Source organism: Lepisosteus oculatus, chromosome 1, assembly GCF_040954835.1.
Source record: "Lepisosteus oculatus isolate fLepOcu1 chromosome 1, fLepOcu1.hap2, whole genome shotgun sequence".
Lineage (NCBI taxonomy): Eukaryota > Metazoa > Chordata > Actinopteri > Semionotiformes > Lepisosteidae > Lepisosteus > Lepisosteus oculatus.
The window spans coordinates 27935537-27951546 of NC_090696.1; the positions used below are offsets into that span (position 1 = coordinate 27935537).

Below are 16010 nucleotides of genomic sequence, written 5' to 3' on the forward strand. Positions count from 1 at the left end.
ACCTTAGAAGAAGAATTGTAGAGATGCATAAAGCTGGAAAGACTACAGAAGCATTTCTAAAGGCCTGGGTGTTCATCAATCCACAGTAAGACAAATTGTCTACAAATGGTGCCAGTTCAGTACTGTTCCTACTCTCCCTAGGCGTGTTGTCCTGCGAAGATCACGGCAAGAGCGTGAAGGAGGTGATAAAGAACCCTAGGGTAACAGCAAAGGACCTGCAGAAATATCTTGAACTTGCCAAAGTCTCGTTCATATGTCCACTGTAAGAAAAACACTGAACAAGAATGGTGTTAATGGAAGGACACCACGGAGGAAACCACTGCTCTCCAAAAAAAACATTGCTGGATGTCTCAAGTTTGCAAAAGACCATATGGATGTTTGTTTGGAGGAAAAAAGGCACTGTAAACCAACACCAAAACCTCATCCCAACCGTGAAGCATGGTGGAGGGAGCATCATGGTTTGGGGCTGCTTTGCTGCCTCAGGGCCTGAACAACTAGCTATCATAGAGGGAAGAATTAATTCAAAATTGTATCAAGAAATGCATATCTCATCAGTCTCATCAGCAGCTACAGGAAACGTTTGGTGGAGGTTATTGCTGCTAAAGGAGGTTCTACCGGTTACAAATACAAGGGTTCACATACTTTTGCCAGCCTGGACTGTGAATGTTTAAACGATGTGTTCAATATTGACGAGAAGAAGTACAATTGTTTGTGTGTCACTAGTTTAAGCAGATTGTGTTTGTCTATTATTGTGACTTAGTTGAAGATCAGACCACATTTTTATGAGTAATTAATGTAGACATCCAGGTAATTCCAAAGGGTTCTTGCAATTGTACAGTATAAGCACAGAATTTCCTGCAATGTTCAAGTGATTTGGGACAAAAGGCAGGTTAGGTTGGACACTGACCTAAAATATAAACCTTAGTTAAATAGAAAAGCCAGAAAAAATTTACAGCTGATTTTATTGATTTGTTTCCAGCTATTGATTTTCACAGGTTTCAGTTTTTTTTGAAAATGCTTGTCTTATTTTTATTAATTGGTTGGTTGTTGTTTTTACATGTGAATAACTATGCACCACCATTTCTTTTATTATTATTATTATTTTAAAAAATTGCATTTAGTATTTACACTTCTGTATGTGCATCATTGAAAACTACTGTATACTGTATGACTGCAGCAGCTGCTGACATCAGCACTGTCAGCAACTACTTTTTGGTGATAATAGTTAACATAGTGTTTTTCATCTTTTGACCTAAAATGTACAGTACTGTACTGTATATACCAAGTTATGCACATTTTCCATGTGATGATGAGGTAACCCATTTATTCAGGTGTTTCAGATAAACATTGAAATTAACTGGTATTAATGAAAGGTATCAGGTTCTTAAAGCCTGGATCTCTTTGCTGTTCTCTTAAGTATGGGCTTGTCTTCCACAATGCAGGCTGACTGTTTAGAGGCATGGGCTTATCATCTGGGAGGCAGTTGGTTAGTGATTAAACTTTACAAGCACAACACCAGAGCTGGCAGTCTGAGGGTGTGTACCCCTGCTGCTGTGCACAGCCTTTTCTGTGCACCTGAGCTACATAATCCCAAGACTGGAAGGAAGCACATGTAAGGAATTTTACTCGCTGTCGACCACAGCCAAAACCTTGCCTTACTGCTTCAGACACATGAATGAAAACACTACAATAGCTTTGGGTGGGAAATTCTGTGGATGTAATTTTCCCTGTTTGTACTGTGGCTTCATTGGAAACAAGGAAGGGGCTGTTTCCATACCAAGAGCTCTCCCATTGTCCAGGTAATATTCCTCTGAGAGTCATTGCCTCTGACTGGTTCTGATGTGGTATGTCTGGTCACTCTTTTTCAATGCCAAATAAAATAAATATCCTAGGATTTTTAAGTTCATTTGAATTTATGACTTTAGGTAATTATGTCAGTTAGTTTTTGGTTTAGGTGGCTGTTTCTGGGTTTTCTGCCAAGTGAGGCCCTGATTCTAATAAGCAAGACATTATTGAACATTGCCCACAGACGTTTAGAGTTCAGCAGTGTTTTATTTTTTATTTTTCTGCTGTCTCAAAAGAGAGTTCTTGTTATTTACCATTAGTTCATCCTGAACTTTATAGAAATAAACTGCATAAGGTGTCAAACTGTAACCTGTGGTGTTGGAACTTGTATGTGTACTTTATTATCTGAATACACATTTATAATTTTGTGTTGCATTAGACATAGGCAGTGCACATGCTCTCTGTGAAATTTCATTGGAAAGGTTTAGGTAAATTATTACATTTAATTAAATCTTATAATGTCTTGTCATTAGATGGACAGACAGCTGATGAAAAATTGTAAAAGTAAATAGCAAAACATTCATAACATAGGTTTACAAAAAAGGAAAATTGCCATATTGTTTTAGTGGAAGGAAGATTTACCTGATTTTAGAAAGAGCCCAGATTAACAGTTCTATGGATAAACAAAGTCAAGCATTCAGAGTAGTCTTAATTTTGGGGGAAAACACACATATACAGAAATGCGTGGCTCAGACACCCTGATTTGTGAGAATGATCTTGATATTTAACTTTCTTCCATAAATGTATGATTACAAAATGTCCCCAGAGGCAAAATTTCAAAAGCTGATCTCGGCACTGCAGAGCATATGAAGAGCATTGTTAGTTTTCAGTCTTATCTTTTATACACACATTGAATATTCTTGTTATGACAACCAAAGCATATTTACGATTCTGCATTAGTTAGACTCTGTCAGATCACGGTAGCCTTTTCCTTTATCTTACAATCCATTTGTCAGCCTGATTTTGTTTTTGAAAGCTACACAATCTGATTTAGTATTGTTGAGTATTGTTCCTTTGAAATACCCTTGTTATACATTCATGATTGAGATGTAAAAACTCCTTAAATATTAGGAGTTTTTTAAATAAATATTAGAAAATGTTTCAAAATAATTATAAAAATGCATCTTTTCTATTTATTTTGCACTCGAGTATTGAATCTTTAAGGTTTTTCTTGAATATTTTAAGGAAACAATTTATTTTCACTTAATTTATTGTCTGCATTCATAAACAGCATTTTTGAAAAGGCTCTGCCTATAAACTCACTCTTAACCCACTGAAATGTTCCAATATTCAAAATGGGACTAATACTTCCGGGCTTTGCTAATGCATATAAAAGCAAGACTAAAATAAACCCCAATTTAGGATTGTGTGGCTCTGACATTCTCCTGCTGACTGAAAACTGACTCCCAGACTCCACTCCGACTACAGTCATGCTCTAATGTCACAGTGATGTAAGCATGGAATTATGCAACCACTGGGATGATTGTCTACTTCTGTCTCAACCTGTTATTTTGGGATCAAAAGGGCTGGAATGACAGCAGATAAGAAAGGAGGGGTGGGGGGAGCCCTAAAGCCTGAAACAATGTGATATCGTAAAACCAGTTTTATTTTGTGCCAGCTCTAGAAATGATAGGTAAGTAACTGCTGTGTTATTACTGTATGAAAAATGTGCATTCTTGTTCGAATTCCAGGGGATGCCATGTGAAAGCACTTTGACAGCATGAATCACGAGCAGCCAGTAGTTCTCTAAAATAAAGCGAGCCCTGACATTTTATTTTTATCTCAATCGGCAGCAAAGTTTCTCTGCTGGGAATGTTGACAGCATTGCTGATTTCTAACTTTGTGCAAACTATCAGTTCTTCAGAAAATACATTTGTACAGCATTTGAAACATTTGCGTGTATGCCTTCTTATAAATAAAGGTCATGCTTAGTAATCCAAGGCGCTGTACTTAGTGTGCGTTTATTATCCCAGCAGTATGATTCCGAACATGTGTGTTTAATAGGTCATGATAATCCTCTGAGCAGAAGATGCACACAAAGAGAATCAAACCACGAGCATGGTTAAGGAGAAGGAAGTGCAGATGTTAGTCATATTGTCTTTATTTATTATGGTGTTGAGATTCTTCTGTAGTAGAAGCAGTCGCAGGATGCTTTTTCCTAAGGTGAAACATAATTGAGGAAGAGACGGCATGTCTTGGCAAGCTGCACTTTTGTCTGTGTGTGTGCATGTGCTTCTGCGTGCGTTTGTTTATGTGTGCATCCACACGCCGAAGCGCATTGGGATGTGAATAGCTCTCGTGTTAATTTAAGTAGCCACAATAAGTGATTCTCCCCCACTAGCTATCTGACTCATGTGCTGCAGACGAGAGGTGTGACTCTGCCTTGCTCACAGCAGCGGCGGCAGCAGCAAGCGCAGGGCTTTTTTTCAAATCCGGCACAGGCCAACTCGCATGCTGCTGTTCAAGGAGGAAGGAAGGAGGATATAAGAAGTAGAGCAGATAAACACAGAAAACCAGCATTACTCTTCTGTGAATAGCCTGTTCCAGAGAATCACCAGCTGCCTGAGCATCCTTCTGTCTGTTTACAGGACTGTACTAGAGTAAGTACTCACAAGCTTTTGCATCTTTTCTGTTGTTGTTGTTGTGTTTGTTTTTTTAATAAAGCTCCTCCTCCCCCGTAACAGCCACTCAAATAGAGCATGAATCAGAATTGCACCTGCATGAGCTCTCCGTACGACCTGTAGCAGAACGATCGATAAGGCAGGACCACCAGATGCACCAGTTACTGCCACTCAAATGATAGAAGCCAGTGGCCTCTGAGGTGACAAACACCCTCACCATAACTGTGTATAAAAATGAAACATAGTTCACTTTGAAGAGCAAAACAAGAAGAAAAGTGCACTTACCCTTTGAAAAACTGAGGTGGTGAAGAGAGCATACAGTAGATCAAAAGTCTCTTTTGACTTCAACGTTTGAAAAGCAAATGCAGATAAAGGCTCATAATGTATCTGGTTCCTGACTTTAGGAAAGCACCTTTTATTTTCCTTCCTTGTGATACAGAGCTTAAATCCTGCATTAGAATGTGGCCTCTCGGGCTTCATTACTTGTAAGCTAGAGTGAAGTGCTATTAAAAGACACAAAACCAAGACACAGTTTCAGACAGATTAATGGGTTCATTGTGGCAATAGATACAGTATGTCTCCACCAAATTCACCGGACAGTGACTTTCGGAGTCAAATTTGTTTGATGTTTAATTTTTAACATACAACATGTCACACCTGCTTATATCTCATTAAGACATATAAAAGTGATATATATATAAATTCATAAATGTAAAGTAGATCTGAACTTTTTTGTCCCTCTTCTCATAGATACAGCTTTGTGTTTTGCTTTGTGTGATACTTTTCTTCCCGATTCATTTTTCAGCTGCAGCTGCCTTTTCTGTTCACAGCTAATGATCTATGACATCCTAGGGTGGTTTTTCTCTGTAACACCAAACAGACCTGTTAATAGAAGCACAATCTCTTATCTCTAGTTGCTGGCAATGAGGAAATAAGAGTGCTATTTAGAAATCGCTAGTAAACGACTGAGAAGTTTGCCTATGGTTCTGGACAGAACTTTAAACACCTTGCTGTTTTCCCAGTGCTGAAATGCATGAGTTGCATTCACACTGCTATAATAACTACTTAGAAAAAGGAAAAAATATCTTGGATTTAAAAGTAGTAAGAAAACAGTTCTTGAAAAATTAGTGTTTTTCTTTGATTCAGCAGTTTTCTATGTAATTTAAGTTAAGGTTGTACACTTCTGCTAATTAAAATCAACTTTGTTGTGTGAAATCGTAGTACTTTTTACAACACTGATCTGTTGAGTCATACTTGTTTAAAAATATATCTTAATGGACGTGAAAAAATAGAGACGTTGAAGAGATTTATATGAGATTTCTGTTTCTAAATTTTCTTAGCAGTATTAATACCAGTATGAATTTAAATGTTTTTCCATTGAACTGAGAGTAGAGTTTATGAACCCATTTTTCTATTGCAAATGAAAATAAAATCACATTTAATCTTCATCACATTTCTGCCATTATATGACAATGCTTTCGTTAAACTCCAGTAATTAATATGTAATTATGTAAATTGATGACTTGGAAATGACCACATCATTAAACATACGTGAATAGATAGTTAAAGGCCTAGTACACAATAACGTGCCTTTGGTTTATGAATAATTGCCATTGTGGTAGCTTTGTGCAATAGGAATGTGAAGATGATGCATACTGCACAAAGATGGTTATCAAACTGATTTGAATTGACAATCTTTATATTAAGTGAAAAACTGACTCAATTGTTCTTTCTTTAATGTATAAAATAATTTTTGTAGCATTATGCTGAATGATAGGTTGAATTTTCCATTGTGGGTAGTCCTTTGAATCTTAGCTTTAAAATAACATGAGAAATAGGAAAGATAAAAAGGAATCTGATCATTTTTAACTACGGCTAGAGGGAATCAATTCATTTTTAAGTACAAAGGGGGATGAAGCTATATATTTTTTAATCATTTGTTTTTATATTTTGAGGCTTAATTAAGACAGTGGATACAGTTTGTGTATAATATTGTTAATGGTATTATATTTAAAGTGTTACTGAATAGTTAATTCATAGATCATAATTAAATAAGTGGGGTCATGCATTGGAATTTTTCATTATTTGGGCTCATGTTTGTAATAAAAGTAAGTTTAGTAAGTTTTACCTGTTATGGAATGAAATAATGTTGGTTGTTGTTCAACTTTATATTTATTTTTATCCTGTTCCAGTCTGTGTCTCGTAAGATGCTATAAATAAACTGAACTCAGACTCAAAGGAGAAAATTATATCCAAACCTCATCCAGCCTTTACAAAGAGCAATTTCAAATGTATTTAGGAAAACAACTATAATTAAAAAGAAAATAAAATGGTCTTCATGGGTTTAAAATAGAGGCAAGATAAATTATATACACCGTTTTTAAACTGCAAATTTGGTGGATATGTATCCAGATTTGGTACTTTTGAATAGCCAGTAGATCATTTACATAATTAAAACCAGGGGTGAGGTAAAAGGAGGTAACAAAGTGACCTGTATTCCTGATTTTATTTTTATAAATAACCTTGTATAACGACTCTAAAGGTATATACATTATGTTTAGTATTAGGAATACGTTAAATCAATAAACTGGTAACAGCTAGACAAACATGATCAGCTGAATTATCCTGTTTAGTTCATAAGCATTCCTCTTTCAGTATTGTAGCATATACCACAGTGTGCTCAGGCACAATCACTTATCATGTTATAGAACCTTTCTCCTAATTTTGAAGAGTAACACTGATCGTGTCTCAGATCATTTTTCCAGTAGCATTTATTCAAGGTTCCATGGTGTCTTTGTTGTCAAATTAATATTTTGTTTTATTTACAAAACATATTATTAATTTCCTTATTTTTAATATTGTATAATGGCAGAAATGGCTATTGTCACATTCCATGTGGTACTGTGTTAATGTGCAATTTAGTTTTATGCATATAGTTTATTAAACTATATTTAATTCTCACCAATAAGGTTTCAAAGTTTCCTTGAGAACTGACTTATCCTAAAGATTAATTGTAAAGATTGTTGGATCAGAGGTGCCTATTCATGTGTCTCCAACCTGGAGTAGAAGACATACAGTTATGTAACTTTATTGACAACCCATGTGTGAAATTGAAATACCCTGCCTGGATCAACTATTCACAAGCGGGAATCCCTCTTCAATAAATTTACATAAGTTATAATGAATAAAAAGTATATCTTATTAGGCTAAAAGAATCAGTGAATAATAATATTTCAGATTAAGCATACAGTACATGTCAGTGTTGGAGATAATATCTTAAATCTGTGATTGTCAAGTATAATACATAACCTCACGTCAGAGAGTAGTTTAAAGAATGATTTTAACTTAAATTCAGATCTTTTCATTTTTTTTTTTACATATTTTGTTTTGCCAAGCAATGGTCCTAATGAAACAGGAGCTTTCAAAGACATGGGCTTTATGAGAGTGTAATGTCGCGAATCAGAAATATGGGTTTTCGCTGTTCTGTGGGCCCGAGGAGTTAACAATGGCACCTTTCATTTCTGTGTAATCGTGAAAGTGAAAGAACTGGTTGAACAATGATAAGGGTTAAGGGCATTGAAAGGCACTCTTAAAGGAAGTAAAGAAAAGAATTAACAATGTGCGTATTTTAGACCACCTGTATTTTACAAAACCATGTATTTGGTTAGTTTTTTTAGTAGATAGTGCAAGATTAGCATTTTTAAAGTTTGCAGTATAAAGTTTCTAATAATTGGTGGCACCGTAGTGTTTCTCCGTTATAACTATAACTTAGCCCCTCATGGCACAAGTACTTTATTACAGGGTGATGCACAGGTGTCATCTTCAGAGTTTCACATTGTCCTTCTATAGCTCACTCAGATTTGAAAATACCGGTCTATATACTTTACAGAACACTGCTGCAGTCTATTAACTTTAGATTTCCAAAAAAATTGTTTTCTAATTTACTTTTCTAATTTACATCAATTTTGTCATCAATTGCTGTCTTTTTTTTTTAAATGATTGTTCCATGTTCCACAAAGAATATAAAATAGTGATATAGCTGTTTTTCTTTTAAGACACGTTTCCATGTATTGGCTCTTTGTAATGTTGCCTTCTTGTTTATTGCTTGCATTGCTGTAGCACTTTTCATCCCAAAGGAATCTGAAGTGAATCACTGGGTGGAGCTGGAGTGATACACCCACCTGGGTGGTGCATAGCAGCCACTACGCCCTGGCATGTAGTGGAGAACTGAGAAATTATTGTATTTCACCAAGTGATTTTAATAAAGAAACATTTAGGGAATCATAAACTTTAGCAAGAGTGAAGGGGTTAATTTAATTACCCTTACGAATAGTACCATGTTTTTTTTATTAACTTAGTAGTTGGAACTTTGATGAATGACACCTCCTACATACGTAAAGCATTGCCTACTAATTCTGTGCCATAAGGAAGTGTGCCACCTACTGCTCTACCAAAAGCACTTAAAATACTGTAGCATCCTGTGTAAGTACATCCTGCTGTCCAATCATTAGCATGTTTTTTCATTGAGAAACACTCTAGGCTTACTCTATTATTAGTGAAAAACAATGGAGAAAAGGACAATGTATTTAAACGTTCAAATTTGCTTCTCCAATTAACTTAGCGCACTGTTTCAACTCTCACATCATTTTAGAAGTGGGTGGCAAATACATACATCTTCCTCTAAGACATGAGCTGTAGGAGTTGCCTGCCATTTTTCAGTGCAAGTCGCAGTGTCCACAGCATGGGTTTGCATCCTGAGTAGGAGTCATGTGACTCTCACTGATAACACTGCAATCTCACTGGCATCTGGCAAGCTACAGGGGGTTGTTAAAACAGCTTGCTGAGGATACCCTTGCTGGTTTAAGAACCTTCCACCACAGGAGCAAGGATTCAGCTCTCTGAGGTGTGAGCCTCCACTTCGGCAGCCATGGCCACAGTCTGCTAGAGGCCCAGCACAGATTGCAACAGGCAATGTGTGGCCTCAGTATGTTCTCCAAGTGGTGCTTTTACTAGCTGAGACATTAGTGAAATGCCTCCAAAAGTGAAAGGTTTTGCATCAGTTTTAATCTTAATCCTTTCAGTGCCACAGATATTTTGCTTGTTTGTACACTGCAAAGGCCGATGGTCTGCCATCTGCCACTAAAAGGGAAAACCTGTGACCTGCAGAAGGGCTATGCATGAGCTTACCATGACTCCATTCATAATTATATTTCTGCCTTCTACAGCTCAATTTAGTCATGTTTCCTTTTTTACAAAACGCACCCTAAGATAATTTTCTGTCTTTTGCAGAGAAGCTTCCTGGGCAGCACTACATTTTCAGTAGGGGACTTGTTGAAGTCAAAAGAACAGCAGTTAACCCTTAGCCTAAGGTAAGACTTTGAATTTTTTGTTTCCTTTCTGTGACAAAATACATTATGGGCAGTAACTTGCAAAAGTATTCAGACACTTTCTATGGTGTTCCATTTTGTGAAATTATAAAATCATGCATTCTGTATATATATTTAAAAATATAATACTTTATTCAAAACCTGAATTATTAGACTAAAGACTCCTAAGGGTAAGATACGTTACAATAAATCATGCATCAGCATCTGCAAAAACTAAAAATAAAATAAATAAAAAAATGAAATGTGTTAATTGTACAGTACAGTATGCAAAGTACAAACATCCACAAAGTCAATATTTGGTGGTAGCGGCTTTAGCTGCAATTACAACTGAAAGTATTTTTTGTACGTTTCTATCAGCTTTGCACACGAGCCTATTGCAATGTTTGGCCATTCATCTTAGCAGATTTGCTCAAGTTCAACTGATGTTTCTTGGTGATTGCCTGTGCACAGCAGTTGTCAAGTCTTTCCACAAATTATCTTCGACGGGGACATTCACTTTCTTATTCTTAAGCCACTCCAGTAGCTTTGGCCTTGTGCTTTGGATCACTGTCCTGCTGAATGATTATTTTTTTTGTCCCAATTTGACGTCTGATGTATGTTTTCCTCTAGGATTTCCCAGTACTTTACTTCGTTTATGTTCCTATTGGTCTTGGAAAGCTTCCCAGTCCCTGTTGATGAGAAGCAGAACTACAGTATAACATAATCCAGTAGCATTCCTAACCATTTTCCACCTTACTTGGCTAGTCACTTGGTGGGAAAGCCCAATCTAGGCAGCTTGTTGCCTCTACCGTGCTTAATGGGATACTAAGGGCCATTGAAATGTGTTTGCACCTTTCTCCCGATCTGTGTTTTAATACAGTGTTATCCCTGAATGGTTGTGGAAGCTCCTTGATCTTCATGGCTGAATCTTTCCTTAAAATGCACTACCTAACTGAGGAACCTTAGAGACAGATGTAGTCTTAAATTATATGAACTGCTATTATTGCACACAGACAGAACAGATTCGACTAATTCTGTGGGTTGTTATGATTGTGGCAATTTATTATTGCCACAGCAAAGGGTTGGAATACAGCCCAGGGCTGCAGTATGCAATGATTACATTTCTTTCTTTCCGTTATTTCTTTTTGTTTTTTACTATTAATGTTTGGTGTACTTGTGTATTTAACAGATATTAATTGCCACTTCAAAGTCTTGCTTGGGTCTAAATACATGTGCATGGCACTATAATTTAAGGAAATATATTCCAAAGAATATTTCTTTCAATTCGAGATGCCTACAGTTAAAATAGCCACATTTTCTTTGCAGAACCCAACATAGGGCCAATTACTTTAAGCAGATTTCTTTGATAATTAGTCCTGTCTGACCTGCTTTAACCTTTATACTTCTTGCCAATTTATTATCTGTAAATTTCAGAAATACTTTCTGTCAAACCAAACCACCTATCGTGAAAAGTGTTTCAATATTCATCTAAAAATATTTTCTAGCAGAAACAGCAGGTTCTTTTCATCAGTGACATTAAAGAACTCTGCTGCAAAGCTAATTTGCTTAGTTTTAGATTTCCAATAGTATAAGAATTGAAGGCAGGAGAATGTCTTATGGTTGTTATAGTTCTGTTTTCTGGTCTATAGGGTCATAGCCTTAAATCTTGGGTAGGATGCTACTCTAAAGCAAGTTACTTCGCAATAAATGACCTGCTCTATAAATTGGTCTCCAGGCCACCATTGTAAATTAAAATGTGTTCTCAGTTGACTTACCTGTTAAAAAAAGAATCTTAAAGTCTGCGTAATAAAGCCTTTTTGAAATTATATCTTTTGATTTTTGCTCTGTGGCTATCCTGTTGTCATGAAGCCACACTGTTTTGACTTTTGTTTCTGTTGCTGAAGTTCTTTGTCTCCCAATCAATTTAAATGTATCAAAGAATACACATACAGTTGGTAAACTTCATGCTTGACTAGAACATATGCAGTGTACTGGATTGTTATATTCTAGTACAGATATGCAAACTGTACACAGTAACATACACAGTATGCTAAGACCATAATACAGAAGCACTTGTGGCAGATGGCCAAGCAACCTTAATACAAGTTCACAGTGTTTTAATATTTATTGCAACAGCAGTTTAATATTAACATTGCCTGGTCTCAGTCTTGAAGTTATAACAACGGAATGCTGGATCTGGACTGCATGCATTTCCTTAAGGGGTTTAGATGTTTGAATGAATATACTGTAGGTAACTGTAATATCTTTACTGTATTTTAAATCAGCGTCATACTCCCCACTACCACCTTGCAAATCCTATCAGGCAAGCTTGCTCTCTATGCCACAGACCTGAAACTGTGGAAAATTCTTCTGAGAAGCAGCACTTAAACAGCTTGGATACTGAATTCTAATGAAGTACACAATAACAGGAGATCATCCGCAGCACCATAATAGGCTGACAGTGATCATCCTTTATAACCAATATCCAGCTCTATTCCACCCAAGGATCTGTTTAAATGTAATTATTTTTAAAGGGCATAGTTGATGTTTCTAGAATGTGTGTCAGACTCTTTATCTCTGAGTGCTTTGATTTGACCTTTTTATGGTTTTTAGTGGTCTCGGATCTTTTTTCCTCCTTCTTTCTACACAGGTGCAACCAAGTTCCCATGTCAGAATTGTAGCTCACAAGATTGACAACAGATGCTGTCAGACAGTCAATCATGCAGCTTGTTGGCATGTTGTAAACAAACACCTACAATCTCTCTCGGCAATTTGTGTCTGTGCTGGAGAGCTAGAATTGCCCCTCAGCTTGTCACATTTCAGTTTTACAAACTGAGGGAACAAAAAATCATAAATGAGGGAACAACTTCATAAAATTTGAAACATGTTATCAGTGCCTACTTTTTCAATAAGTATAGAATCTATTTAAAAACATCACTACCTGCAAATATATATTTAAACACTGCCTCATCAATAAACTGTTTTTATCTGATGCCCTGGGCTGGGTGAAATATTGCACAGGATAGTGTGAGTTCCTGCACCTTCTCCCACTCTCTGACACTACTATCTTTTCCCAAACTGCACATTTGTTTAAAATAATAATAAAAACATCACCACCACAGCTCTTTTTTCTGTCACACGAAGTTGCAGTTCAATTTGTTTTTATTTTTTTTCTTCAATTAGCTCAAAGCTGACTAAAAGATAGTATAGAAACCTATACAGTATACACAGAATACTGTAGTTTAGCATAGTGACATCTCTTCTCTTCCCCTTGTTTTTCTTTCCTTGGCAGTGCTTCTCTTCTGACTCTTAGTTTTCTTTTTCAAGATTTTATCAGGCTATTTCTAGTTTCGTTTATGTGTCCTTTGTGCCATTACCGTAGTCATCTTTTTGTGCTGCCTTGCAAAGATGAATCTGTGAAGATAAAGGCATGTGTCAGAAATAACGGAAGAATCCAGGACTTGTCGATGTTTAAGATAAATAGGAAATTGTCCTTTAACTATATAAGAATAGTAGTCTATTCAGGGTTTAAATAAACTTTTTTGTAGATGGCAGAAATCTTTTGCTGGGTGTATTTGATGTGAGTTATGCTGATAATATCTTCCAAACATGTTTTCCCTGTGTGCTTTTTGTAAGAGCTCTTTCTGAAGAGCTGCAGTTGTGTTTCTGCTTGTTGAAGGCACTATCATCAGCACTGTGCTACTTCTCCAAAACAGAAAATAAATCCTTTATCTTTTCATCTCTGCATCTGCAGTTTAAACCACACTATCACATGTATGTGCCATCATAAAGTATCTCTCTCGGGGTTATCAGGGTTTCCCGCAGGAATAAACTCAGGCCAGGTGGTAACCTGACATACTATACGTGGCATGTCAATGTCAGCCCTGCCTTCCACCACGGGATCTAGTAGGTAGATTATTGTACTGGCTTGCGAACTAGCTAGCTATCTTTATAATTGTAACTAAGCAATATTTGTGGTCTTTTGACCACAACAGCTAGTTTGATTATATAGATATAATATAAAACTTTGTGCTTGAAATGCATTGCTATTTTCTGTGTGCATCAAGCCACCGTGTTCTTTTTGCTATTGAGGCACTGCTCATTATTTAGAACTGTTTATTATTTATTAAAAGCAATAAATCTTTTTTTTATTTTGAAAACTAAGTGGCTTCCACTCCCTTTATTATTCTTTAGAAATGATGTTTCTCACCAGCTTTTGCAAGTGGCGAAGGGAGATGATATTTGTCTGTGACCTGATAATTCAGCTGCTAGGAAACAGTGTTTTATTTTTTTTCTTTGTCAATTACTAACACACTCTTTCCGTTAAAATTAATGTTCATTACTTCACTTTTTTAATCAATCTAGACTTCATGCAAAAGCATTATTTTTAGACCAAAGTATGAGGCCGTGACTTGAGAAATATGCAGTTAAGTACAGTACCATAATGGCTGCTGGCAAGCAAATTTACACTGTATTACTACAAGACATTTCAGTATGGATTCGTGTATGTGTTTTGTAAGTGACTTTTGGCGATGCAGCCTGTCTGGTCTGTATACATCTGCATCATTCCACTAATGTAAAATTATTTTGCCAATGTACACTTCCTACATAAAATTAAACTTTTTTTTTTAACTCCACTGAAAAAGTAAATCTTCTTGATTACCTCCATCAAACAATCTTGGGTTCAGTTGGCCACAAATGACTTTAGGAACTTTAAAATATAATTTAAGTAGATCTGTGGAGTCCTACCTCAGATATTATTAGTTAGGCCTTGTTGGTGTCAAACTTTAAGATGTATATTTAATCATTAGCATGATGGTAACTGCACCAAGTTGTTCCCTGAAATAAGGCAAAGTTCCGGCAGTGATAGAAAGTTCCAGCTATGGTTTTCTTCCAAAACCACTTAGAAACTTCCATGGATAAACCAGACCATTAACCAGGGGATCCCACCTCTGGACTTTGGATCCAGTAGGTTTTATATGTGTCTTTACATCTTCAATAGCTTAAGGCTGTGGAGATGGTATAAAAAGGCCAAGTAATAATTTGTTCAGTATAGAACTTCTCACAGGTTAATTACTGTTCTTAACCTAAAGAGCACATACAGTACTATAGAAATAGATGCTGGTTTAATTTTTTGAGAGTGTTTTTGTTGGATGTTAAAAAATATATAATTGACACTGGTATTTGAACAGAGATTTGCACCTGCCTTCTATACAGTACATTGTGTAACAAAAAGCTTTTGTTATGCAATAGTTTGTTTTTTTCTGTTGTTTGCAGTAACCTATTGAGATCCTAATACCTAATAATGATATTGTTTTTCTAAATCTCACTGATGTGTCAGACTGTTGGATTAGAAGATGTCCTTCTCATTGAAAGTTCCACTGTTCTCTTTGGATGTTAATTGTTTAAATAAATCCAGTACCTGTTCTTAAAAATATAGGAACCTTGAGGATAATTCTCAAATGTGATTATTTTAATCTTGCTGAATGAAATGTTCAGCATTGCGATAGCTAATAGTTTGACATTTCCTGCTTTTGCAGTGCAGTATTATAAAGCAGAAGGTCTGAAAGAATAATAGTAGTGGAATTAAAGCCTTAATCTTAGGAATTAGCTTTGAGGTGTCTGATTTTGGAAGATCAAATGCATGCTTTCAAGGTACTATTATATTTCTGGCCTGTTCATGGGATTATTGGATGATAGACATTGTCTTGATCTGCCATAGACCTTCCCAACACTGGCCATAATTGCATTTCTTTTACTGTAGATTATCATCTAAATCAAAAGTAGTAAAGATCTTAGAAAAAAACGCTAACCAGGGCGCATCTGGTCTGTATGAGCCTGGCTCTCTGGCTGCATGCAAGTCTTTTGTTGCTGCTCAGCTACTCTTTTTGTTAGCTCATTGTAATGATCATTCATTTTAGGATGCTGGACACTTGTCATTTATTGTTTCTGCTGTTGTTGGTCGCAGTTTAGAGATTGTGCATTAAGGTTATTTCTTAGCATGGGTAACCACCTTTTATGTGGTTGTAAAGTTTGTTCCAATGTGGTGCCTTTTACAAGTGTGGGAGAGTCTTTAAAAACTCCTTTGTGTAGGAAAGTTAGAGAAATATTCTAAAGGGTGTTACAGACTGGAGTGCATTGGCTGAGGGCAAAACTGCAGCAGGGCTACAGGCCGAGA

The 16010-nt window shown here is 36.2% G+C and overlaps 1 protein-coding gene across 12 annotated transcripts in view; it reads left to right on the forward strand.

The window, feature by feature from the left end:
• Positions 1-16010, forward strand: part of inpp4b (inositol polyphosphate-4-phosphatase type II B) — a 406779-nt gene that overhangs the window by 264109 nt on the left and 126660 nt on the right. For all 12 annotated transcript variants that reach the window (XM_069188912.1, XM_069188926.1, XM_069188909.1 and 9 more), the window contains one exon: positions 9756-9835. In XM_069188912.1, coding sequence (XP_069045013.1) covers positions 9756-9835 — 80 coding nt within the window. The remainder of the gene's footprint in view (positions 1-9755; positions 9836-16010) is intronic.